The following is a 25611-nucleotide window of genomic DNA, read 5'->3' as shown; positions in this document are numbered from 1 at the left end:
GGCAGAGGAGAGCCACTTACAGAAGGGGAGGTTGCAGCTGACAAAAGAGGCAGAATGCCTCCGCAGGCGATGATGATGTTGTCCACCATCTGAGAAATGAGATGGATTGTGTTGTGGACGAAGATGATGTTCTCATTGCTGTTCACAAAATCCATAACCGACTTGGTGGAGTGGCTGGAAAAAAAAAAAAAAAAGCATAAAAAACAGAATACTTGATGCAATTTGTAAAAAAAAATAAATAAATAAATCAGCTGAGTTTATTGTTAAGCCTCATACAGTCTACTTCACCTTCTCCACACATGCACGTCTGTCTCCAGAGCAAAGAGGAGGTCAGTGAGCAGCCTCTGGTGCATCGGGGACCATTTGAATTCTGGGATGCGGAACATAGTTGTACGTGGGCCAGGACTGAACTGACGCCGTTGCTCGTCAGTCATGGGCATGCCTCTGAAACCCAGATCGACCCGCAGGTCCCGCTCTAGCTGCGCTGCAGTTCGACCATGGAGAGCCTAGAAAGACGATGTCCTCCGTTAGTTGGCCGAATGGTTTTTGTAGCACGTTTCATTGGTCTAGTAGAAATCTAATCATGGAAACTATAACAAAATTAAATTCCCTTTTCACTTTTGGAATAAAGCTAAACATGTTATGTGCTTTTATTAAATAAGAGAATAACAGCTCAACTGCAATCAGACTTTTAGCTTTTCAGCTGAGACAAATCAGGTCATGGCAGAGATGTTCATGCAAATCACAGTTAATCAGATTGTGCACGTTAAGAAAACTGGGCTGTAAATGGTGGCTAACCCAATTAGTCCATACGGCTGTAGGACACCAGGAACAAATATCAAAGAACATTTGATATTTTTACAAGTATTGAATTTAATTTAATTTAAATAATTACTATAACAGCTGTTCATTGCGTCACTTTCATTGCACGTATTGTGGACCTTTGTTGTATTACACCTGAAAAGAAAACACATAACCAAACCTGTGTTGTCGTAGTAGTTTGGATCTTCTTCGTGTCCTTTTCCTTCCCATCATCTGACCTCTCTGTATCAGAGGTAGTACTGGCTGTGTCTCCCCCAGTTTTAAGCCCCGCAGACTCCCCCTCTGCCCCATATGTGCCCTCTTCCTCTGGGAAATCTGGTCTTGATGCTCCTTGGAGCTGGAGCTGGGTCTCAGCCGCAGCAATGGAGCTGATGTCAGCAAGAGGGCTTTGGATCTTAAAGGGTCCGTCCTCAGGAAGCTCCCCGGAAGTGTGGCTCTGGGTCTGCGTTAAATCAGAGCCACAGCTGGTCATGTGGGCCAGCAAACTGAGGTCATCGCTAGCGCTGGTGGTGGAGTGAGCGGGGACGGTGATCGATGAAGAAGGCTGGTCTGGACTGGGCAGGACAAGAGGGTCTGTGGCTGCCAGAGCTGGAAGCAATTTTTCATCAACCTGAGGGACATGAATGAGGTAATGCAAACCAGAGTAGCGTTAGGGCATTAAAAAAAGAACAGCAGATGCATCTATTTTTGATGAGGAAAGTAGATGGACTAAGAAGGGTAGATAACAGAAACACAGCAATGACAGATTGGTGAATTTATTTTAGGTCAACAGGAGAGGGATGGGCTGCACAGTTTTAATTAATCAGTGACCACAATATCCCTCCTCCTACCTTGCTGAACAGAAATCCATTGTTGCTTGGAACACTGTCTTTCTCATCAGCTAATGTGATGAGAGGACCCATGTTTCTATCGTCCACCATGCTGACTCCAGACAGCCCCAGGCTCGTTCCTGTTCCAACCCTTGAACCTGGTGCGTCGTCCTTTGGAGCTAGATTTCCATTTAGGTTGTGAACCACAGAGCAGTATGCGCTGTCCAAGAGAGAATCCACTTCCACAAGAGGGCCATTTTCCATCCCGGCCCCACCCCCGTTGCCTCCTCCAACATTTCCACTAATGCCTTCTGGAGACAGGTCCAGGTCATCCAGTTTCACCTCTGTTGCTTCTACTTTTTCAGCCTTAATGTCCACCAGCAGATCATGAACCTCTACCCTTACTCCTGGACCGGAGCTCTGCTCCCCAGGTGTCAGGGCTTCTCCATTGGGTCGCTTCACAGCACCGTCAGCAAGAAGGTTGCGTGAATCTCCACTAGCTCCTTCGCTGTACTCGGCTTCACTCTCGGGAGTCTGTGTCTGAGAGTTGTCATCGATCTCCAAGTTGCCGTTGACGACCGGGGCCGGCGTGGCTGAGAGGCCAGAAATCGTGGACACGGAACCTTTCTTTCCCTTCTTCATGTTTTCCTCCTCCTGACGCTGATACTCCTCATACATCTTAGCCAAGTATTCCTTGTGGGCTTCATAGGTCACCTGTGACAGATGATGGAATATAATTGGTAACGTGATCAGAACACGTGCACTGACAACAGTTCCCATTCACATCCATAACCAGCAGGTAGCTCCTAAGGGGGCTCATAGATCATCATGCTAAAGAACAGATAGCTGTAGCTTTCCAGAGCTCTTAGACCATCATCCATGATGCCTCCTCACTTTACCGATGAGAAAAAGGGTAAAAATGCATGAGCAGTGAAAATAGAAGTGATTTTCTTACTAAAAAAAATCTGTGATGAAACATTATTCATTTTATGACTTATATTTATTTTGCTATTTAAATGTGCACATATTTAGCAAAAAATGAAAAAGACTACAAAAGCCAACAAAGGTTTTGGGAATGTGTACCACCCTTACCTTGGAGTGTGCAATGGACAGGGTATCAACCCAGACCCTCCACCCTCCCCACTCGTATTTGATGGCATGGTAGAGAAGGATCCTGAAGATGTTGTACACCATCTCCGTTATTTTCTGCTCCTCGGGGTTCTTGGGGTTGATGTATCCGAGGGAGAACATCCAGTCCTGCCACACAGAGCACTGCAACAAGCAGCTGGTGTGGAAAGAACAAACAGTTGATGTTAGCTGCTGCGTAGCATGAACTTCATCTCAATTATAATAATTACAGCTGGAAAATGATGACATGGGGGGAATAAAAGCAGGTAAAAGCATATGTGTGCGTTTTTACCGGCGATTTTCGCGGCTGTTACTGAAAAGTTTGATCATATCGGAAAGAAAGAGTCTCCTGACTTCCATTAGCTCAGCACTTGGGGTGGAGTTCTTCAACAGGGTCGCCACAACCTTTAGAATCACTGGGTGGTGTAAAACAATAACAACACAGGGAATGAGGAGAGCAGGAGAAACGAAAATACAAACAGCATCTTGAACAAGAGAGAAATTTGGGAGTGATGTGAGCAGAAGTGTTGTCTTTGAAATTCAGGCTTTGTTGTTTGTTCACATTAAAATAACGGTTATTTGCAGACCAAATGCACAGAGAGAATAAAAGCGTGAAGCATCTGAGGAGTATTTCTGCACTTACTGGGGTTCTGGATCTTAACAGTAGAGTCGGGCTCAGGGTGGGGCTTGTGGACCACCTGGGTACAGACCTGCTCAGTCAGAATCTGCACAGAGAGAAGTTTAACGGTCACGGTTCAGTTCCGACATCAAAATGAACATGTGAATCTGTGTGGAGCTGCTGTCCAGCGTTCACCTACCTCATACAGAGTGTTGTAGGTGGTGATGGAAACAGTGTTGGTGTGCATCATCAGCCGTTCTCCCAGCAGTGTGAACAGACTGTGTGTGTGCATGATCTCAACCTTCCTCCTGCAGCAAAACAAAGACAAAAGTGCATTTCAGTAACTGTTCCCTTTATAACAGACTCTGGTTGTCACCGATTGGATGACAGTTTTATATTGGCAAACAGCACGTTTTAGCTTTAGCATACATGATGGAGCCATGCATGTGCTTTTTAAGAGTCCAGATACACTGTTGTGTAAATGTCTTTCTTTTGAATATTATTTCTCCAGGTCTTATGAAAATTTTTCAAATTTATTTATTGCAAGTTTACTGGGTTTTTTTTTAAGCCTTTTAGCTCAGTAGCTAACATGTCCAGAGAAAAGTTATTTTTCTTTGATTGTTCAAACACTTGACACGAAAATAAAATTTAAAAGGGGAGTGGTGGCGCAGAGGTTAGAGACCTGCGGGCCTGGGATCGGAAGGTCACCGGTTCGATTCCCTGAACCGACAACACAAAATGTGGATGGAAAAGGTGAAGCACCCACATCTGCGCCCACCCTCATTTGCCCCACTCTGGGCGCTTGAGCAAGGCCCTTAACCCCACCATCTTCACCCAAAAACAGATCTCTCTTTAAAATGAGTCCTCGTGACTTAATGAGACTGCCTGTATAAATAAAAGTAAAAAAAAAAAAAGTCACCTAACTCAAGGGATGAACCAGTGTTCATCATATACATAATAGACAATTAAAACAAAGTTTGACTTGTATTTTAGGTAATTTTTTTACTAGCAGACAATTTGTGCTCTGTCCCCTTTCCATGGAGCCAGGCAGTAAATATCAATGTTTGATGGATATAAAACAGTATTTTTGCACCAACAATGTTCTTGTCCAGAGACTATTAACATCTTAACATTTAGATTTTGTTCATCAACTGTCAAATATTTTTCTTACACTTTGCCGTCCTCTATTTTTCTCTTTTTCTCAGGCTTTGTCAGGACACCCTGTGAGATAAGCCAAACCCTTAGCTAATAGCTCTTTGCAAATCACCTTGTTGATGCTAAAACACATTTTGGTGCCTGTCGAACTGCATTACATTTGGCATTTTCAAAGACTATGCTAAATAAATAAGTTAAATGTGTTTTTGAAAGGAGCTGCCTGTAGAAAACAACCTGAAGATAAAATCTGGTTCTTTGAAATGCTGTGTATTATGTGCAATGCTTTAAGAAACAAAACTGCAGAAAATTGCTATTGATTTGTCAAGATTATCAATTAATCCTCATAAGGTCGGAGAGATATTAAGTCACAGTTTTAGTCAATAATAAAGTATAATATCTTAAGTGTTTTAAATATTTAAACTATTGACTGTCATTGATGTTACACTAAAAAGCAATTTGTATAAACCAGGAGCCCTGCAGGATGTGTGGTTGGAGCACAGTTGAAGTAGGTGGGGCACTGATGGTGCAGGGATCAGGTGAAGCCAGCAACCAGCTCTCACTTTGTGAACGTACATCACATGAAATGAATAAATCCCCCAGCATTCATTGCTGCTCATCAACATACGCCTTCCTGCCAGTGAACGCTGTCAAAATGATTATTCTGCCCAAACATGATAAGAACTTGTCACACACACATGCACGCATGCATGCACACATGCACTTTTCTCTCAGGCTCAAAGGAGACTACAGTGGAGAATATTTCTCAGTTTTTATTCCTGATGTGAAACCTCAACATCACCCCTTACTGATGCAACATTAGTGTTTTTGTTTCAGGACTAAACAAACAAAACAAGGTTTTGTTGTTCAAGAAAAATGTTTTGTGTATCTTCTCTCATTTCTGACAGCTAGACAAAAAAATAGAAAAAGAAAAGCATAAAAACAAATAAACAGACTTACTTGTGACCAAGGTGCTTCAGGAAGTAGCCGAGAACTTTGAGAGCCTGAACTCGTATACTTTCACTCTTAGAGGCCAGGAGCTTACAGATCACCCTGCAACGTGACCAACGTGCCCAGATTAACATCTCAACTCTTTGAGCTTTGCAATAAAAAAAAAAAACACTGAAGCTTTACCACTGTGTGTGTGTGTGTGTGTGTGTTGGGGGGGGGGGGGGGGATGCTCTCAAAGTTAATCAACACACGCACCAGCTGAAGCTCGTTCTTCAAAGAAGTGTACACAGGGGACACAAAAAGCAGGACACAGCACAGTTTCTAGCAATAGAAGAGTTACCATGGCAACCAAAATACATCCAAGGGTAGTTATGCACTGTGAGGATTGCCTGCTCATTTGGACTCATTCGCTTTTAAAAATATATAATAAAGCCAGTTTTGTTCTCAAAGGTATCACCAAGCTGAAATATGCTTTAGCACATAAGAAAAAAATACTGTTGCTGCACAAAACCACTGTGGAAGAAACCTCGGGATACTTTAGTGTAATTAGATGCTTCATATATTTAAAGGCCTTGCACTCCTTGAAGGAATGCGTAATGCTCGCTGCTTAAATGTCAGAGTTTTAAACAAAATTCTGTGTTGATAAATGTCAAAGTTGTAGCAGTTTTGGTCAAACTTTAAAAAACAACGTTATGCATGATCTCATGCAACATCCTGAGATGTACGCTCAGAGTATTTGTCGCGTACAGCAAGTTTTAGGTTAATATTTGTACGACTGACTTAGTTACTGCCAATTTTTTGTGTTGGCTAATGCTTATTAGCTGTGGCAGCGATCTTGAATTGAACTGACTCCAAATGGTAATCCATTACAGATGTGCATAAATTGATTATTTCCTGAAAGCTTCAACAAAATACATCCAGTGGTTCAAAAAATATTTTCTTAACAGACAAACAGGGTTGATTCCAACAGTTAATGCCAAAGTTTTAGGAAAAGACACTACGTAAAAAGAAGCACTTGATCTGTTGGGAATTAATCTGTGCTAAAAATACACCAAATTTTATCCTGACGCATGCTCAATAATCCAGGTAGAAAAATCTAAATAAGTTAAGTCTCGTTTTCTCTAGAAATGACCGAGTTAAAGCCATTTTTGTGTTTTCTAAAGTCTCTTGGCTGTGGCATCCATCTTGAACTAAATAAACTTCAATACAGTAGTCCCTCATTTATTGCGGGGGTTTCTATTCTCAGCTCCCCCACGATAAGTGAAAAACTGCGTAGTAGGAATAGTAGTACAAGTAGTAAGTAGTAGATTATTTTAGTATATACTTTATATATATACAGTATATATATATATATATATATACATATATATATATATATATATATACTGTATTTTCTGGCATATAAGTCGCAGTTTTTTGCATAATTTGCAAGTCCAGTGACTTAAACACTGAAGCAACGTATTTATGTTTTTCCCCCATAACCCAATTTTTGGCTGATATCTGACGATTTCATTCATTCTGACATGGAAAATATTGAACAATACCATTTTCAGCCCTCGAGTAATAAGGCAAGCCAAGTGCCTCATTAATAGGTAAAAATGGCTATTAATGAGACACGGTTTGCCATACCAAGCCACCTTCGTCTCGTTCTAGAACTCCTGAAGCAAATGTCAAATCAGCTGCATTTTGCCTGTGCAGCGTGGCAAAATGCAGCTGATTTGACCATTGAAGTGCATTTATTAAGGAAAAGTTCAACTGAGACACATCTTTACTTTAATTTCGAGCAAACTAATAATTGTTTTTAGGTGGTTATCTTGTTAAATTTTGACGAAATGGACAACGAGTCGTACCTCTGTGCGCTTCTGCTTCCACGTATCGGCTTTTGAAATTCAGTTGATTTGACCACCAAAGTGCATTTATTAAGGAAAAGTTAAACTGAGACACACCTATGCTATAATTTCAATCTAACAAATAATTGTTTTTAAATGTTAATCTTGTTAAATTCTTGTTAAAGTCGTCCTGCGACTGCCATTTGCCAGCCATTCGATTTTTGGCACAACACCCGCCTACATTTCGGGTTGTCAGCAGTGATGCGTAACAAATGCGACACGTCAGCGGTGACACATAATAGATGTGACTTATATGACGAAGTGACGTATTTATGTTTTTCCCACTTTATTAGGCATATTTGGACTGATTCGACTTATGTGGCGGTGCGACGTGAACAGTGAAAAATATGGTATATGAAGGTGTTTTAAACCCTTCTCACACTCTTGCAATATTCTAAAGAATGTTTATAAACTCTAAATGTTCTAAAAGAGAACATCATGTTATGATTTCCACTCTCTCTGCCACCTGGCAGTGCTCTCGGCCACGCACACTTCTCCGCTGCAGAGCAGAGATCATAACATGCTTCAGGAGGGAGCTTCTCCCTACACATGTGGGCTTGACACAGGTGCAGCAGGTGCTAAATAGTTTTAAATAATCTATTTTAAATAAACAATCCATGCCGATCTTATGGCTCATCCATCAATCAGCCAATTGTGTGTCATGTGCAATCTTATTTTGAAAAACTGTGAAAGAGCAAGTCTGCAAAAGTCGAACCACGAAGTAGCGAGGGACTACTGTACATTTAAATTTGAGCCCATAAATCCAAAACGCTGTTAACTCTTTAAGATCACATGGGGTTTTCTACAACACATCAATAACAAAAAGTGTATAAATGTTTTATGAATTTGGCAAATTTATATATATATATATATATATATATATATATATATATATATCTATTTCTCTTTTTTTTTTTTAAACTAAATGTCAACTTTTGGCTCAAATTTGTTAAACTGTTATGAAAGCCTGTTTTTATGTGCAACAATCCCTTGCTTTAATAGAACACACACAAGTTCAAGTTTAAAGTAAAACTAGAAAGATGCTTTTAATGGTAAAATTTGATGCTGCACGGAATTATTATATATATATTTTTTAAGTGAGCATGAATGTGTGGGCAGCATTCACCTTATGCCATTCCTCTGGTCAAAAGCAGGGATCATGGATGCCGGGTGTTCAGACATAAGAGCCACCAACAGCTGGAGCACATCGTGGATATTTTCATCCTGCAGAGCAAAGAAAATACAGTTGAACAGGTGAGGCGGTGAAGGAGAGGAAAAAGCCCAGCAGGAGGGATGAATAGAAGGGCTAAGAGGACAAAGAGAGAGTTGCAGGGGTGACACGGTGAGGGGAACTGCGGAGGAGCAGGTGGTATTTCAAGAATAGATATAATTGTTACAGAGGAGTACATTCTGTTCGGTCCATTGTTACGCCATTTTTTTTAAGCTGTCACTGCACCGAGGCTGACTCACACTCGCACTCATTTAAGTGGACCATAACTCCGGCCCACGGACTATAATGCACATTTTGCCACCGGCTCCACTCAAGCCTCCTCATCGTCTCTCTTCGGCTCTCAATCTATTGATAACAAATGAAAAGAAAGAAAATGCTTTACCTCATGCATGGTCAAAAGATAGTTGAGGATGCTCTGTAACTCGTCCTCTTTGACGCCTCGGTCCTAAAAAAAACATACACACAAAACATGTCTGATCCTTAGCCGTTTTTAAAGCAACTCGATGCAGGAGCAAATCAGCACAAATGCACACCAGCGCAAAAGTTACATGCGTGTTGCTAACCTATAATTCTATTTTCCACATATTTAAGATTAAGCCTGCGCTGCGCAGGAGGAGGACAGAGAACATCAAAGGCGTAAAGTGATTTCCTGCAGCTTAACTTATGCGAGGAAGATAATCAATATGCTCACTTTACCTTCAGTATGAGTTGTTTGAGGAAGAGAAGCATGAAGGCTCGGAGTGAGATGATCTCCTTTTGGGTTGGTCGAAGTCCATCTGAACAGAAAGAACAATAAAAAATATATTTCCTGTTAAAGAAATTAAAAGCCTAACATTCCTTGAAGGCATATTACCTGCTGAGTTTTAGACTATGATTAAACCTCAAAAACAACATCATGGGATATCATGTTAGTGCTTGGAGTGTGAGTTGTAAATGACTGTTGGGTACAAACACCAAATTTCAATTCAGTATCATGAAAATTCACTGAGATGTAGCCATTTATGTATAGGCTAAGGTAGAGTAGCTGTGGCTGCCATATTGAATTGGACTAATTGCAAATGTTATTCAGTTGTTGATGTACAGCCAATAACAACTTTCTGAAAGTTTCATTAAAATTCATTCAGCAGTTCATTAGATCAGGGGCTCCCTAACTTTTTCATGCCATGCCCCTCAGAGCCTTTTTTTGTACCGGGCCCCCCCACTTTTTTTTCCCCCGCCCCCCCCCCCCCCCCCCCCAAACAGTATCAGTTTCTGCCCGAGGCCCCTCTCGCAAACCCACAAACAATGCTACAAAATATGTAACAGACTTTTAGAATGTTTTAACTTTTATTCACTTTACTCAATTAATTATTACAGCTGCTGAGCATAAAAATGTTATTGGCTAACATGTTTTAAACACTGCATTATATTCCCACTCAAGTGGAGCTGAAGTTTCGAAGGTTTTAAACACTCGTTTGTGAGGGTCTCCAGACAGAGGACGCATTTTGGGCAATCACGGCCATTTTTCTGTATGACTGTAAAACCATATGTAATGTATACATACATACATTTGAGTTTTAGCTGGTCATGAGTTCTTTGTTTTTTATTCATTTATTTATTTTTTCATTGGGGGGGGGGTTGCAGCAGTTTCCACCACTGCAGGGCTGCTGGTCGGTTCCTTCGGTCTTTTTAGTAAAGCAGCTTGATACAAAATAATTACTGAAAAATAGATTTGATTTTATTATAGTAAAATCTTCTAAAATAGGCGGCTGTGGCTGAGTGGTTAGAGCAGTCGTCCTCCAATGCGAGAGTTGGGGGTTCAAATCCACCAGCAGTCACGTGCTGAAGTGTCCCTGGGCAAGACACTGAACCCCTCATAGCCTCCGATGTGTGTCCCATCAGTGTATGAATGTGATCTAAAAGCACCGATTAGTCTCATTAGAATGATTTGTTCAATTAGCTTTGTAGAGATCTAGTAGAGTGCTGTATGAATGGGTAGATGAGGACACAGATTGTAGTGTAAAGCGCTTTGAGTATCTTGAAATAAGATAGAAAGGCGCTATACAAGTACAGTCCATTTACCATTACAGTAATTAAAATACTTTGTAAAAATATATACGTTTTATTAAAATCTTCTCTTCAGCTTTTTGAGCCCCCCCCCCCCCGTGCCCCCTGGCAGCCCCCACTTTGAAAAACACTGCATTAGATACTTTGCTAACAGACACTTCAACAGTTATTGCCAAGGTTTTAAGGAAGCATGTCCTGCAATGTGTTGTGCTTGGGGACAATGTCCCACTACTACCTCACCCAATTTTAGCTCAACATCTGTAAATCTGGCTGTTAAAGCCATTTTTATAGTCATTGTTTTCTAACAGACAGAGTTGACTCAAATAGTTAATGGGAATGTTTTAAACCCTAATCTTGCACAATCGGTTGGCACTCAGAGTATAAAATGTGGATCCCTCCTCAGCTTCTACCACACCCAATTTTAGCTTATTACCTGTAAGATTAACTTAATGATTGCTGTTTTTGTACTTGGCTGTGGTGGCCATCAATAATCCAAATGTCTCCAAGAGGTAATCGTTTGTAGATCTATAACTATTGATTACTTTCTGAGAGTTTGTTCTGTGGTTCATGAGATATTTTGCTAATGGTATTGAGAAACAAAGCAACACAGATAAACATGATCATTGCCGTGCAGCGGGCAATAAAAAAAAATACATAAATGATGAAGATCAATTAAAAACCACTGCAGCTCAGTCAATATTCAATCTTCATAGGTTACATTTGGAAGGTGAACTCTGTATACTCACCATCACACATTTCCTCTACATTAGAACTGCAAACTGTAAATCACCTTCATCAACTCTAGTGGCAATTTGGCCGTCTGGATATTTTATGCTTGCACTAATCTAACTTATTACAGCAGAGACGCGGTAATTTGGAAAAAATGTGATTGATTGTCCAAATGATCCAAACTAAACAGACGCTGAAATCCCACTGTATCTACTCTGAAGCCCCACCACTTGAGGAGCCGCTTGCTGCGAAGGGTTGCAGGAGAGAATTGAGCTAAAAAAAACACACAAGAGCGTCTGACGCACTCGTCAACTCACTCCACAGATCTGAAAGTCTTTGCTGCTACTGAAGCATTTGGCTTGATTTTTGTCGTGACTCATTCATTCAACTGTCACAGACCATTATTGCCATTAACAGCCACGCGCACACGTTCATGACATTTGTTTTGACACGGGTTATTTGTTCATTCTTAGACTTCATGCATTTAGTTTTGGCTGAGTACTTTTCAAAACTTCCCCACTCAAGTTCTGACGCGCATTTGATTTTTGTCATAAAGTTGGCGCAGTTGGTTAGCCCTGTCGCCTTGCAGCAAGACTATCACAGGCATGATTCACACACAGACCTAAAACATGTAGATTTAAGATTAATTGGCTGTTCCATAATGTCACTAGGTGAGAATGAGCCATCTATCTCAGAATGGTTCTGTGATGGACAGGCGACCTGTCCAGGGTGTTTACCCCCACTTCTACAAACTGAAGTAAGTCAAAGTGACATCTACAACAGGTAAAATATTATTGGTTCGTTACATTTCCATAACCTTAACTCACTTCATAATGAGAGAGAGAGAGAGCAAGATAAAAAGTGCACAGGGAAAACAACCGGCCTGTGTCCATGAAGCTGGTGTCTCACTGGGCTGAGACTGTTGAAGACTTGATGATGACTCCAAATTGCAAGAAAATAGTGAATCTTGAGTTGCAGTCTCACTGAACTCTGTTTACAACCAGCGAGCAAAGTGGCCACGTGAAAATTGTGGCCTATTTTCTAATGCAGCGGTTCTCAAACTTTTTGGGTTCAGGAACCCTTTACAGGGGAGAAAAAGTTTCAGGAACCCTCTCATAATCCTCATGTTTATTAAATAACTGTCTTCAATTTGTCTCTTAAATGCAATGGAACTATTTGTGCAACATATACTTAAGACCTGTTCTTTAAAGACAACAACAATTTTCAGTCAGGTCATCTGGACGGTTTGTTTTTTCTGAGACGTTTTGTCCTTCATCCAAAGGACTTCTTCAGTCCGAGGAGCCACAAAAAAAACAACTGGAATCCCACAAGCACCAACTCCCATAGTGAAAAAAACTGTTTGCTGGTGATAAGATGGTTTCTGGGGCCCGTTCCCTCCCCCATCAACTCCTCTAAAGCAGCCATGCAAAAATGGTTCAAAACACCAAAATCCATGCTCAGTAATCCAGGTACAAATCCAACAATGTTCAGTCAGGTCATCTGGATGGTTACTCCAGTGTGTTTGTGGCTTCTTGGACTGAAGGATGGATGATGGACAAAACGTCTCAGAAAAAAAAAGACAAAAAAAGAAAAAAGAAACCATCCAGATGACCTGATTGAACATTGTTGGATTTGTACCTGGATGACTGAGCATGAACTTTGGTGTTCTTTAATAGTGTTAATACATTTTTTAAATATGGGGTATTTTTCATTCAAGACACACTTAATTAACATTTTTAATTTCAACTTCCATAATTGACAGTTTTGAGTGTTTTACCACTTCTTCAAATTATTATAGAAAACTCTTTACATAAAACTGAACAGAATCATGACAGCAGCTGTCAAATCAAGTAACAAGGCTTCATTTGTAAACTAATCAATGCCGGAACGCAAATTGTGGGCGGGCTGGCAGGGTGGTGTTGGGGGGTCTGTGTGTCCTCCCCCAAAACATTTTGAATAAAGTTGATGTGATTTCCTGCATTTTGGTGTATGTTAACAGGTTGTTGTACAACCCATTAAAAGTAAAAAAAAAAAAAAAAAAGTTTTTCTTTTTTGCAGACCCCAAGCACTGGCTCGTGGACCCCTGGGGGTCCGGGTGCCCCAGTTTAAGAACCACTGTTCTAGCGCATGGCTTGCAAAACAGTATTCTAGCTCTGCCACATTATTTGAGTTAACAAAAAATAGATCGTTGTTGATCTTATCTAGAAATCTGATTTCAGCCTCTATAAAGCTGGAGAACCCCTGATCAAAAACAGTATTTCTAAAACTACGTATGTAGCTCCTAATCTCCATGCTGTTGCTGAAAAAAAAAACTGGTGACCTCATCTACTGGCAGTTTAAACACAGACTGCTAGTAATCCTTTTAAACATGGCTCCAATGACAACATAAACAATAGTAACATCCACAATATCGTTTTTATTCATTTGTAACTAGGGTACTGTTTTTATCTTTTCTAGCAATTATGGAGAAAACAAGACATAAGAAGTCACTTTCAAATGTAAGTTGATATCCAAGGTGGTTAATTTGTGCACCAGATATAATTGACGCTTATTGTACTTTTTTAACCCCAGATTACTGTTTAATAACTCATAAACTGAGCAATCCAATAAAAGCATGTTCAGATCATAGCAACTATTACGAAAAGTACAATTTATTTTTTACTTGTTGACCTCACCACTGCCAAATTTTAATTATTTTTTTCTTCCTACATTTTTACTTATTGTAAACACCCCAAAGGATTTTAGCCAAAAGCAGCCTCACAAACCTCACAAGTTAAACTTTTTCATTTTTTAGTTAATAAGAAACAATAAATGTTTATGATATTCGGCCTTGTGTATACCACTACACTGTTTAGAGTACTCATTTTATATTTGCCACAAGGGATTAGAGCATAGACAAGCCCAGTGGTGCAGTTGGTAAAGCTGTTGCCTCCCAGTGAGAAGGTCGCCGGACTGAATCCCGGCTGGGGGCCTTTCTGGGTGGCGTTGGCATGTTATTTCCGTGATTTCTCCAGGTACTCTGGTTTCCTCCCACAAACCAAAAACATGCATCATAAGCTGATTGGTAACTCTAAATTGTCCCTAGAAGTGAGTGAGAGAGTGAATAGTTGTTTGTCTTGTTTGTCTCCAAGTGTCCCTGTGATGGACTGGAGACTAGGCCTGTCGCGATAAACAATAAATCAAATAATCGCATGATAAATGAAAATTATCAACCTCATTTTCATTTATCGGCTTTATCGTTTCTTCGTGTCTCTCTTTCTACTGAAGACACTGGATGACAAAAGGTTCAACTTGAATGCTCTTCACTGACCCCTCCCTTTCTCTTTTTTCTTTAAAATCCGTTTTAACCGTCCAAAATCGTGTTTTTGGATCGCTAAAAGTAGTTAAGCTGAGAAGTTAAGCTACGAGCTAAGTTAACAGGCCGACTTCAGAAAAAAACCTCTGTCTTGTCAAAGCTCCAAAATTCACGTTTGAAACCCGTGCCTTCAAGTAAAAAGATGTTTTTCTCTGCAAAAAGAAGCTAAGAACTTGTTTAATGATTTTTATTAAAAGGTGTGACAAATGCTATGCTAGAGAGCTCAAACCACACCGAGCATCCACCATTTTGAGAACCGAAAAAGGAAGGAGAGATAGCCCATGACACGTCAAGGGGCCCCCCTCCCATTTTTTATTTTAAAGAGACACACTGCTTGCTCCCTCACTATCCATCATTCGGTTCAAACAGTCTTATACTCCCATCCAGTGGTCAAAAAAAACTACTACACTCAAAACAAATTAACCAACATTTCTTCTTAAATTTGACAATAACTACTAATTATTGTCAAATTTCAAACAATATTACCGTTTATCGCAATAATTTCTGAGACAATTAATTGCCCAGCAAAATTTGTTATCATGACAGGTCTACTGGAGACCTGTCCAGGGTGTCCCCCGCCTCTCCCACAGTAACTACTGGATATGGGCACCCCTGTGACCCAAAAAGGAAGAAACAGGTGAAGATGGATGGAAGGATGGACAGATGAATGATGGATGGATGGGTTAGAGAACAGGTTTGGCCAACAGGGTGATTCTATCCTAAATAGAACACACCACTTCCTCTTGGAGAATTAAAACGAATACATCACAGCTGCTGCTTAGCCAGAGTAAGGGTGCTGAAGAACTAGACAGTTGAAAGATGTAGCTTCTCTGTGAAGTTCTTGCCGTGCTCTGGTGAGTTTAAATTGTACGAGTGTGGCATGTGCTCGTTTTAGTCGGTTCACCTGTTCTTCACAAAAAGCCAAAACGTGACGGGTCCGTTGTTATCCATCATCCTCGTCTGTCAAGCTGCTACATGTTGCTGGCGACAGCGACCATCTATCATGGTTAGGTGTCTGCTCAATATCAAGTGAGCGTGAATTTAAACAGGATCCTCCTGTTTTAACCTTCTTTATCCAGAAAGGACTTGAATGAGCCTATATTCATTTAAATTACTTCTCGGGGGCAAGCTTAATCAGTCTTTCACTCTTGGAAATTAATTTTGTAAGCTCTTTTACATTTAATCTGACTTAACAGTTTAGTGGAATAATTGCCACACCGAATAGATATTTTTTTCCTTCTAGATAATGACATGGTGTAAGGAGTCCAAAAGGTGCAAAAAAAAAAAAAGAGGAAATTATACGTGGTCTGTGTCTTGGTGAGAAGGTATTATGTAAAACCATATTTCATGAAAAGATGAAAATAAAAGAACTTGTTTAAAAAGCCTAATGTAATTCAAGGACTATCATTCTTTAAAGGAACGCATATCGCGCACCGCCTTGGACACAAATTTTCAACTTAGATCATCTTGTGTCAGCAATGACCAATCTTGGTCCTCGAGGGCCACTGTACTGCATGTTTTAGAGGTTTTCATGTGCTACCACACCTGGTTTGATTCAATAGATAATTAACAAGCTTCTGCAGAACATGAAGACCATGTAACTTCCACATGAGATTTTAGCTCAAAATCTAAAAATATTGTCAGAAAAAAAAAAATCTAATTTGCTGTTGGCTAATGTGAAGTAGCTGTGGCTTCCATCTTGAATCAGGATGACGTCAAGGGAAATTCCATTGTAGATGTATGTACCGTAATTTCCGGAATAAAAGCATCTACTTTTTTCACATATTCTGAACACTGAGGCTTATACAATGCTGCAGATAATTTATGGATATTTTTTGATAGGCTAAAGAGCTTCATGCCACCAAAACATTTAACCTCGTCACACCCAGGTGCTCACATAGCTGTCCACGTCTCTCTCGGGGGTGGGTCCTCGTGACTCAAAGAGACTGCCTGTATAAATGGTACAAAAAAAAATCTGACCAATGAAATTACCGAACAGGTCACAGTGGACCAATGAAACCAAGTGTCATTGGTCCACTGTGACTTGTTCAGTAATTTCACTTGGTTTCTTGGGGAGGGGGGGCGGGAAACAAAGTATGGTACATATTTAATTAAAAGTTTTAAAAATCTTTGTGTAAATATCTTGTTATAACATAGACACCGCGGCTTATATACAAGTGCGGCCTATATATGTACAATTTTTTTTTCTTCTTTTTAAAATTAGTGGGCGCGGATTATAGTCAGGTGCGCTCAGTAGTCCGGAGATTACAGTACAATGATTACTTTTGGAAATCTTTCTTTAAATTCATCTAATGGTGGATGAGACATTTTGCTAACAGAAAAACAGGGATAACTCCAACAGCTAATGCTAAAGTGTAAAGCAAAGATAACAGTTAGCATTTGGGGTATTTGTTGTAAATGACTCTTGGCTACTGTCACACCAAGATTAGTGGAAGTTCTGTAAAACTGACTGAATTAGTCGTTCTTGTTCTTTCGAAAGTGAGTTGGTTGCGCGGCCATCTTGAATTAGGTCGGCTTCAAAAACTAATCATTTAAAGACATACATCCAATGATTACTTCCTGTAAGTTTCATAAAAAAATCTGTTCAGTCGTTCACTTGATATTATTTGAGCAATGAATCTAAAACAATAATGGCAAAAAGTTCTTGCACAATCAGTTAGTATTCATATGTATTGGGGATCGGTCTCATACCCACCTTAACAAAATTTAATGAAATATGTATGAAACTGAATGGCTTAAAGTCATTTTTGTGTTTTATTTTAACAGTTGGCTGTGGTGGCCATCTTAAGTGGGTTGATTCCAAAAGTAAATTAGTAGTAGATGTACAGCCAATAATTACTCTCTGCAAATTTAATCAGAATCCACTCAGTGGATCACAAGATATTTTGCTAACAGACAAATATAAACACAGATTTGAGCAAAAACTTAACCATTTGCCATCACCTTTCGGAGGATGGCAATGATATCCAAAACAATAAAATCTTTTTTTTGTTGTTGTTTTAAATACTCAAAAAAAATTACACATGTAATGTTAATAAAACACAGTAATTTTGCTTTATGATATACTAAAATTGTTTTTTTATATTCAATTTGTTCCTGTTGCAACATTTCACAACTTATTAGGTACGTTTTCATGTCTTAAGACTTTGGATGAAAAGAGCACCTCAGAGTCCGAGTGTCTCAAAATACAAACTGGGAGGGTTTTTGCTGCTTTGTGAAAGACAGTCTGGTCTAACAGCACAACAAGGTTTCATCATCTGTGGTACTTAGAACCTTTAAAGGATTCAGAGAAGCTGCAGAAATCTCTCCACAAAGGCCGATGTGAAAAACCAGCGGTGAGTGGCAGTGATCCTCGGGCCCTCAGGCAGCTTTGCATTTAAAACGGATTATTCTAGGGTGGAAATCTTTGCGCAGAAACTCTTGTGAAAACCATTCACAGAAAGGTCCTTAAATGCAAGCTAGTACCACAAAATTTTCTGGGCCTCGGCTTGTTTAAAGTGAACTAAGATGAGAGGAAAAGCATCACTTATTTTGATGGATCAAACACTGGAATTCTGTTCGGAAAATACAAAAGCTACTCGTCATGGTGGCACAGTTGAAACCAGCGTCGATGATGATGTGGACATCAGGGCACAAGTCTTGGGCAGCTGTTTCCTTTAGAAGGTGAAAGAATCTTCTATCAAGCACGAAGCCGAAAATACTTCACTTTGAAAAGATCTGGTCTCCTGACGGCTAACAGAGTGCTAGCGAAGAAGGTGATGCAATACGGTGGTAAATATACTCTTCTTCTACTGCCTTATCGCATTAAATTTAACAAGAGCTTTGATTTTTAATAAACATGAAAAAGTTATTCTGATACTTATCTTTATCTTTTAACGTCTTTGTACATTAATAAATAAAATGTAAGCTGTAAATTAAACAGAAGTCTCTCCACATTTAATTTTTATGATTTCATGTTTTAGGACGCAAAGCCCCGAGTCGTCATGGAGCTCAGAGTATGTGTTGAGAACGACTCTCAGGTACTACTACACCAAACTGAGATCAGTATTTATACTCATTTCAAGTTGTATTTATTGAATCATGGCTGTTTTTGTTTTGATTAGCTGAGGTGGCCATCTTAAATGGCGTTGACTCCTACTGGTAATCAGCCCTACATGTTATGTTCAGTAAATACTTTGATCTTTCATCAGATATTTTGCTAACACTCCAGACAAATAAACGCACACATACAAACACAGGTAAAACATTATCACCTTTTATCACTCGTCTGCAGACGGTAAACATAAAAACTATTCATGAAATACAAAAAAGTTCAGTCAGGTCATCTGGACAGTTTCTTGTTTGTTGAGATGTTTAGTCCTTCATCCAAAGGACTTCATCAGTCCGAGGAGCCACAAACAAACTGAGTCTCATGAGCAAACCCTCATAGTGGAACAATCAGTTTGCTGGTAAATTTGTTGGTCCACTTTGTGGGTTTGCTGCTTGCTGTTTAGTTTGTTTGTGGCTCTTCGGACTGATGAAGTCCTTTGGATGAAGGACGAAACGTCTCAACAAAAAATAAATCGTCCAGATGACCGGACTGAACTTTGTTAGATTTTCTACCTGGATTATTTAGCATGAACTTTGATATTCATCAAAGAAATAGAGAAAAATAAACAAATAAGTTTAAATGTGCGTGATTGTTTTGGCAACATTATTCTTGAACTAAACAAAATATATTTAACATATTCATTGATTTATTTGCTTTATTTACTTGCAGCCACGCGAGTGCAAAATATTCCAGCGTTATTTATAATTGCAGCTCGCTCTTCCGTTTTCCAGTCCTGAGAGTAATTTACATTTCTCAACAAATTTAAATAAAATTTTGTGAATTATTTGCCGAGTGCATTAAAATCTCGAATGAATTATGTATTTTTTTAACTACATGCAAAGCCAGAGTAAGGGAGAAAAATACTGTAGTACAACCAAACTAAGTCTGTACCTCAGAATCAACCTTGTTCCCTCAGACTGACGCCACGATGAATACATTCTTGTCCACAAAGCCCAAGATCAAAACACCTTCCTATTACTATGTAAATTAGTGCATATCACACTCCTCCATACAGTCAAGTGTACGCACATGCAGCCTGTCAAACCACACTGAACAGCTTTCAGCTCTGAATGGCAGAAAGTATGTGTCTGAGGCTAATTGCTGTGCTGCTGTTATCAGTGCTTCTTTATGGTTTCGAGTCCCAGCAGTCAAACGGCAATATCGCCAAACAGAAAAGAAGCCAGACAGTCACTTGATTAGAAATTCCAAAAGCTCCCTCGGATCTGCCCATCAAATTTGTCTGTTGCCACGGCAACGTGGGATGCCGCAGGTCGAGGGCAAAAGAAGAGGCTGATTAAAGCAAGAGCGTACTCTGAACTTCTGACGCTCTGGTTCTTGGCAACAACAGCTGTGTTGGCCCCGATTTAAATATGAACGATTGTTTGTTTTAAATATATCTTAAAACGGCAAATATGGTTTTACAATGGATGGAAGGATGGGATTTAATTGGTATAGAACATTTCTATACATAGACTTTATGTGCCCATTTTGCTTTCTGAAGGATCACAAAAAATATTCTTTCCACACAAAAATAATTCAGATTGTTTCAGAAAATGGCAGCACGGTGGCTCAGTTGGTAGAGCTGTTGCCTCTCAGCAAGCAGGCCGTCGGATCAAACCCTGGCTGGGGGTCTTTCTGGGTGGAGTTTGCATGTTCTCTCTGTGCATGTGTAGGTTTTCTTCGGGTACTCCGGTTTCCTCCCACAGACCAAAAACAAGCACGTTAGGCTGACTGGTAACTCTAAATTGTCCCTAGGTGTGAGTGAGAGAGTGAATGATTGTTCATCTCTTTGTGACCCTGTGATGGACTGGAGACCTGTCCAGGGTGTCCCCCACCTCTCACACAGTAATAGCTGGACATGGACACCAGTGACTCCAGCAACCCATAAAGGGAGAAGCGGGTAAAGATAATGGATGGATGTTTCTGAAAATGTCTTCTCTATCTAGACTGAATGTCTTTTGCTGGTTTGTCATCTACAAAAACCTTCAGAGGGAAGTTGTCAGGAGAAGACCACTACTTTAAGCAACCTTTAGATGCAGACTTACAGCTTGTGTGTAATTCTGCTGGTGAAGTAGCAAAAAGATAAAATCAGTTCCACCCTGTTGGACAACTCTATGTGTCCCCACAGCAGGGAACCAGGTAAACTCAGGAAAAAAAAAAATTCTTCTTCACATTAAAATAAGGACTATGGCCCTGTTCACATAAACAAATACTTTCTAAACTTTCTTCTGCTGCACTCCCACCTCTCACAAAAATATATAGTTTCCAAAGTGAAAACCTTGACACTTTCAAAACTTAAAAACTGTTTTGTGTGTACAGGTAGACTTGAAATGCAAAGCTTTTTTAACAAGAAATGGCGTAACAGAACATTTTGTACATACCCGCCATTAGGCTTGTCACGATAAACAATAAATCAATTAATAGCATGATAAATGAAAACTATCAACCTCATTTTCATTTACCGGATTTATCGTTTCTTCGTGTGTCTCTCTCTTTCTACTGAAGACACTAGATGACAAAAGGCTCAACTCCTGTGCTCTTCACTGACATCTCCCTTTCTCTTTAAAATCTGTTTTAACCATCCAAAATCACGTTTTTGGATCGTTATAAGCAGCTAAGCTGAGAAGCTAAGCTAACAGGCCAACCTCTGGAATAAACCTCTGTCTTGTCAAAGCTCCAAAATTCACGGTTGAAACCCGTGCCTTTGTGTAAAAAGTTGTTTTTCTCTGCAAAAAGATGCTGAGAACTTGTTTACGAATTTTTTTTATTACAAGCTTTGTGTGAAAAATGCTATGCTAAAGAGTTCAAACCACCGAGCGTTCGCCATGTCACTATGTCAGCCCATGTCACGTCAAGGGCCCTCCCTCCCATTTTTCTTAAAGAGACACGCTCAGTGTTGCCAGGTTAGACATGTAGGATTATCGTACTAGAGACAAAATTATTATTAAATAATAATATAATAATAATAATAACAATAATAAAATATCCTGATGCATGCTCAATAATCCAGGTAGAAAAATCTAAAAAAGTTAAATCTGGTCCTATGGATGAAGATGTTCACATCCTGGATAGAGAGGAACGATGGTTTGAGAGAGGAGTAAAGGAGTCTATCTTTGTGAAAAGAAACCGTCCATTATTAAACAGGGGTGGAGGCCTACGTGTTCAACGGTCCCCCTCTTACAATGCTGTGATTGCTAGTATCACTCAGCCCTCTGTGAACAGTAAACAGCCATCAGTGTGCTAATGATCCATTGTTAGGCTGATGGTCCTTCTTGAGCATGAGCTGGTTTTGGTTGTCAGCAGCAAACTGGTTGATCCACTCTGAGAAGGTGCTATTTAAGAGACTGAGCTGAAAACAGCACCTCAGACTGAAGAAGTCTCTCGGACGAGAGACGAAACGTTTCTACATTTTTTGTTGTTTTGCTTTGTTTTGTTTTTTTTGAAAGTCCAGAGGACCAGATTTAACTTTTTTAGAACAATAATAAAAATTTTCGTATTTTGAATTATCATACATCCGTCATAACCAGAATAACAAATCTATTAATGCACTATAGTAGTGATGGGTCCGCTTCCAGACCGGCTCTGCTTCTTCTTCTTCTTTTCTTTTTTCTTTTCCTCACTCATGGGGCGGGCGCAGCAGACTATACAGCCAATCATGGCCATTGCTCTGAGGCAAACGCATACACGTCACTCGTAGGTAATACTTAGAAAAGCAAGATTGGCTGGTATTTCCAGCCAATCGTGCATCTGTTTGCAGACACAGATGCCTTCAGGGTTCACAAAAAAATTCAGACAGACAGTTGCGACAGGCAACTGATTACAACCACACATTCACGGAATGGTCAAATTATCGTATATTTGGCCTTTTTTGGGACTACTGATCGTACATCATACAGAGGGCAAAATTGTCGTACAAATACGATAATTATCGTACACCTGGCAACACTGGACACGCTGCTCAACTATCTATCTTTTGGTTCAAACAGTGTTATACTGCCATCAGGTGGTCAAAAAAGGTACTACTCACCAAACAAATCAACATTTCTTCTAAAATTAGACAATTAATTATTGTTAAATTTCAAACAATATTATCATTTATCATAAAAATTTCTGAGAAAATTAATGGCACAGCAAAATTTGTTATCGTGACAGGCCTACCCACCATCAATTTGTGTCTAAGAAACCACAACAGAGCTATCGTTGCATCTGTTTCCTTTTTATTCTGACTTTATCACTATTTCACTTTGATCACGAGAAAAGCTTGTAAACTTTTGTCAACAGATTAAAAAGTACAGTTGTTTTAGGCTATTTTTCAGCCATAGCTTGATATATTGTTAACGTTGACATCCTCACCAGACTTTTGTGGAAGTGGTTCTGGTTTTTATTTAGATTCCTGTGCCACATGGGTGGATTTTCTTTTAATAAATAGCAAAAAGCAACTGTTTAAAACTACAGTAATGTTGTTGAGGTCTACAACTGAGAATATTTTTCTATCAGATCAGAAACTTTTTTAGGAACATCTGTAAGTAAGTGATGTTTTCTGCAGCAGCAAACATTTCTGACATAGAGCATTACCTTTTGTCTTTACTTAGTTTTGATGTTTTGAATTTATTATTATTTCTCATCTTATCCAGCATCGAATCAATGACCTCATTTGCAAAAAGTAAATTACAATTGAAAGAATCCTCCTCGATTATAGTAGTAGCAGAGTCCTCTCTATTTCACCTTGTATCGATTTGTCTCTTTGCATTACCACAACTTATTGAACTGACTGTTGTTTTAACAGTCCCATTTATTTTCATATATCAGAGGTCTGCTTCGCTCCATCGCTGCAGGTCTTACAGAAAACATATAGTGTGAAAAAGACCTTCTGAGTTTCTAGAACTTAATATTCTGAGTATTTTGGAGGAAGATCTTATACTGATACTGAACACTGTGAGCAGTAAATGAGTAAACATTTCTCTGTTAAAGCATTTTTAATGTAGTTCAGCAAGTATTTTAGTATGTTCCGCTAAGTTTGTAAAGTAATTCAGAGCTACATTGGCATGCTGTAGATATTCAGATTCAATAAGTATGTAAATGTTTTCATTTTAAAACTAGGTTTTACAATACTATGACTTTATTTTATACTTTAAGCAAATATTTGTTTTATATACCTCAGGGTACTGTAAATTTAAGGCTGATTACATTTAGGGTAAAATAATTATAGGAAAACATATTTCTCAAAACTTGAGCCCAGACAAGGCAGAAACCTTCTGAACATGTTGATCCTTTAAAGTTTCAAAAGGTGGTCTAGCCTGAAGTAGCCATTTTAAAACAGCTGGTTTGGGAGAGAGACTAGTGCAGATTTCAGGAAATGAATAAAGTCTTCCAGCTCCTTTCACGGTAACTAAACATTACCTACTGAGCATTCTCATTACAAGTTTAAAAGGTGTCGACTGAGACAACTCTACAAGATAAGGACTCCTCTAACAGCAGCAAATAAAAACTAATACCAAACAAAACTCTTCAACTAGAGCATGGACAATTTCACTTGTTTGGTAAATTAAAACATAATAAAAAGGATCCTACAAGGAAAGCTCTGGGTTTTTATCTAACATTAACTGAAATGTGAATAAAAACAACCTCTTGTTTGCAAAATTGTCTCTTCGGTTCCCAAACGAGTGGTAAATGTGTTCACGATAACATTTTTAAACAATAAAACTGCTTTCAAATATCAAAATTAGCTTGTCAGAAACCAATTCTGATTCTGATTTCATTAAGTTTCAACAGCCTCCGACTAGTTTTGGAACATTTATAAACAGGAGGATTTATTTCTGTCACTTCAAGTAACAATTGGGGTTTCCAACAGGATTCATAATGATTGATATTTTTCTTTCATCTTACAGTGCACATACTTTTATATGATCAAGAATAGCATGAATGTGGACGTACCGAGACCTTTAGGGGTGATCCCACTGCACTCCAAAGGGTTTATGGCCCAGTAGTAGTACTTCAGGGTGTGCATCAGCTGCAGGACGGTGCCGACACGTCGAATGGTGTTATATATGGTGGCTGTGCCGATGAACTCGGATGACAAGTATGTGTAGAGGGATAGCTGAACCTGGATAAACACACAGTTGGTTTGTGTATTGCACATAGCTACATCCATAAAAACAGAACTAGAAGAACAAATAGAAAATGTCTGAGGCGAAAAAAATTACCAATTGTTGTTTATGGAGTTCAAACTAATGTAGTTTAACTGAAGATGGGACTTTATACAATAGTTCAAATCTTTTCAGTTTTTTCTTCTTTTATTTTAATATTTTGAACAGTAATATCTAATCCACTTTATTTAGCATCAGTTTAGCAAAAAGACTTTAAATCTGACAGAATAGATGAGCTAACAGCTTGTCCAAGCAGGACCAAGAGCAAAGTAGGTTTCATCTTGTCCTCGCTCAGACTAGCTGATAGCCCATTAGTCCAGTTAGAATTCAACTTTATGTCTAATAAAGGTAACACAAAGAGCTATCTGCAACAGGTAAGATAGGAATTATTCATATTCTTTCTGCAGAACCACAATTTAAAATGTTTAAATTATCACTTTACTTCAAAACATCAATGATTTGATTTATTTCTAATTATTCTGGGTGTAAAACCCTTATCTGATCAACTTCTCACACTCCCTGACATTTGAGGCAGTTCCATATCTCACTTGCTTTTTCCATCTTTTGTCTCCTTCCTTCTTTCTAATATTTCTCAAACCAATCCTTCTAGTCACTCGTTCGCT

At 39.2% G+C, this 25611-nt stretch overlaps 1 protein-coding gene across 1 annotated transcript in view; it reads right to left on the bottom strand.

Annotated features, from left to right (window-relative positions):
• Positions 1 to 25611, bottom strand: part of LOC119420879 (neurobeachin) — a 167688-nt gene that overhangs the window by 61640 nt on the left and 80437 nt on the right. Inside the window, exons 13-25 of the mRNA XM_037688300.1 lie at positions 24777 to 24945; positions 9298 to 9377; positions 8984 to 9046; positions 8497 to 8594; positions 5491 to 5583; positions 3578 to 3686; positions 3403 to 3484; positions 3052 to 3175; positions 2724 to 2916; positions 1653 to 2345; positions 983 to 1432; positions 289 to 506; positions 21 to 174 (exon numbers count right to left, since the gene is read on the bottom strand). Coding sequence (XP_037544228.1) covers positions 21 to 174; positions 289 to 506; positions 983 to 1432; positions 1653 to 2345; positions 2724 to 2916; positions 3052 to 3175; positions 3403 to 3484; positions 3578 to 3686; positions 5491 to 5583; positions 8497 to 8594; positions 8984 to 9046; positions 9298 to 9377; positions 24777 to 24945 — 2526 coding nt within the window. The remainder of the gene's footprint in view (positions 1 to 20; positions 175 to 288; positions 507 to 982; positions 1433 to 1652; positions 2346 to 2723; positions 2917 to 3051; positions 3176 to 3402; positions 3485 to 3577; positions 3687 to 5490; positions 5584 to 8496; positions 8595 to 8983; positions 9047 to 9297; positions 9378 to 24776; positions 24946 to 25611) is intronic.

Source organism: Nematolebias whitei, chromosome 14 (assembly GCF_014905685.2).
Source record: "Nematolebias whitei isolate Nwh7 chromosome 14, NemWhi1, whole genome shotgun sequence".
NCBI lineage: Eukaryota > Metazoa > Chordata > Actinopteri > Cyprinodontiformes > Rivulidae > Nematolebias > Nematolebias whitei.
Note: the sequence above shows the minus strand (reverse complement) of the source record. Positions and strands in the feature narration are given on the sequence as shown.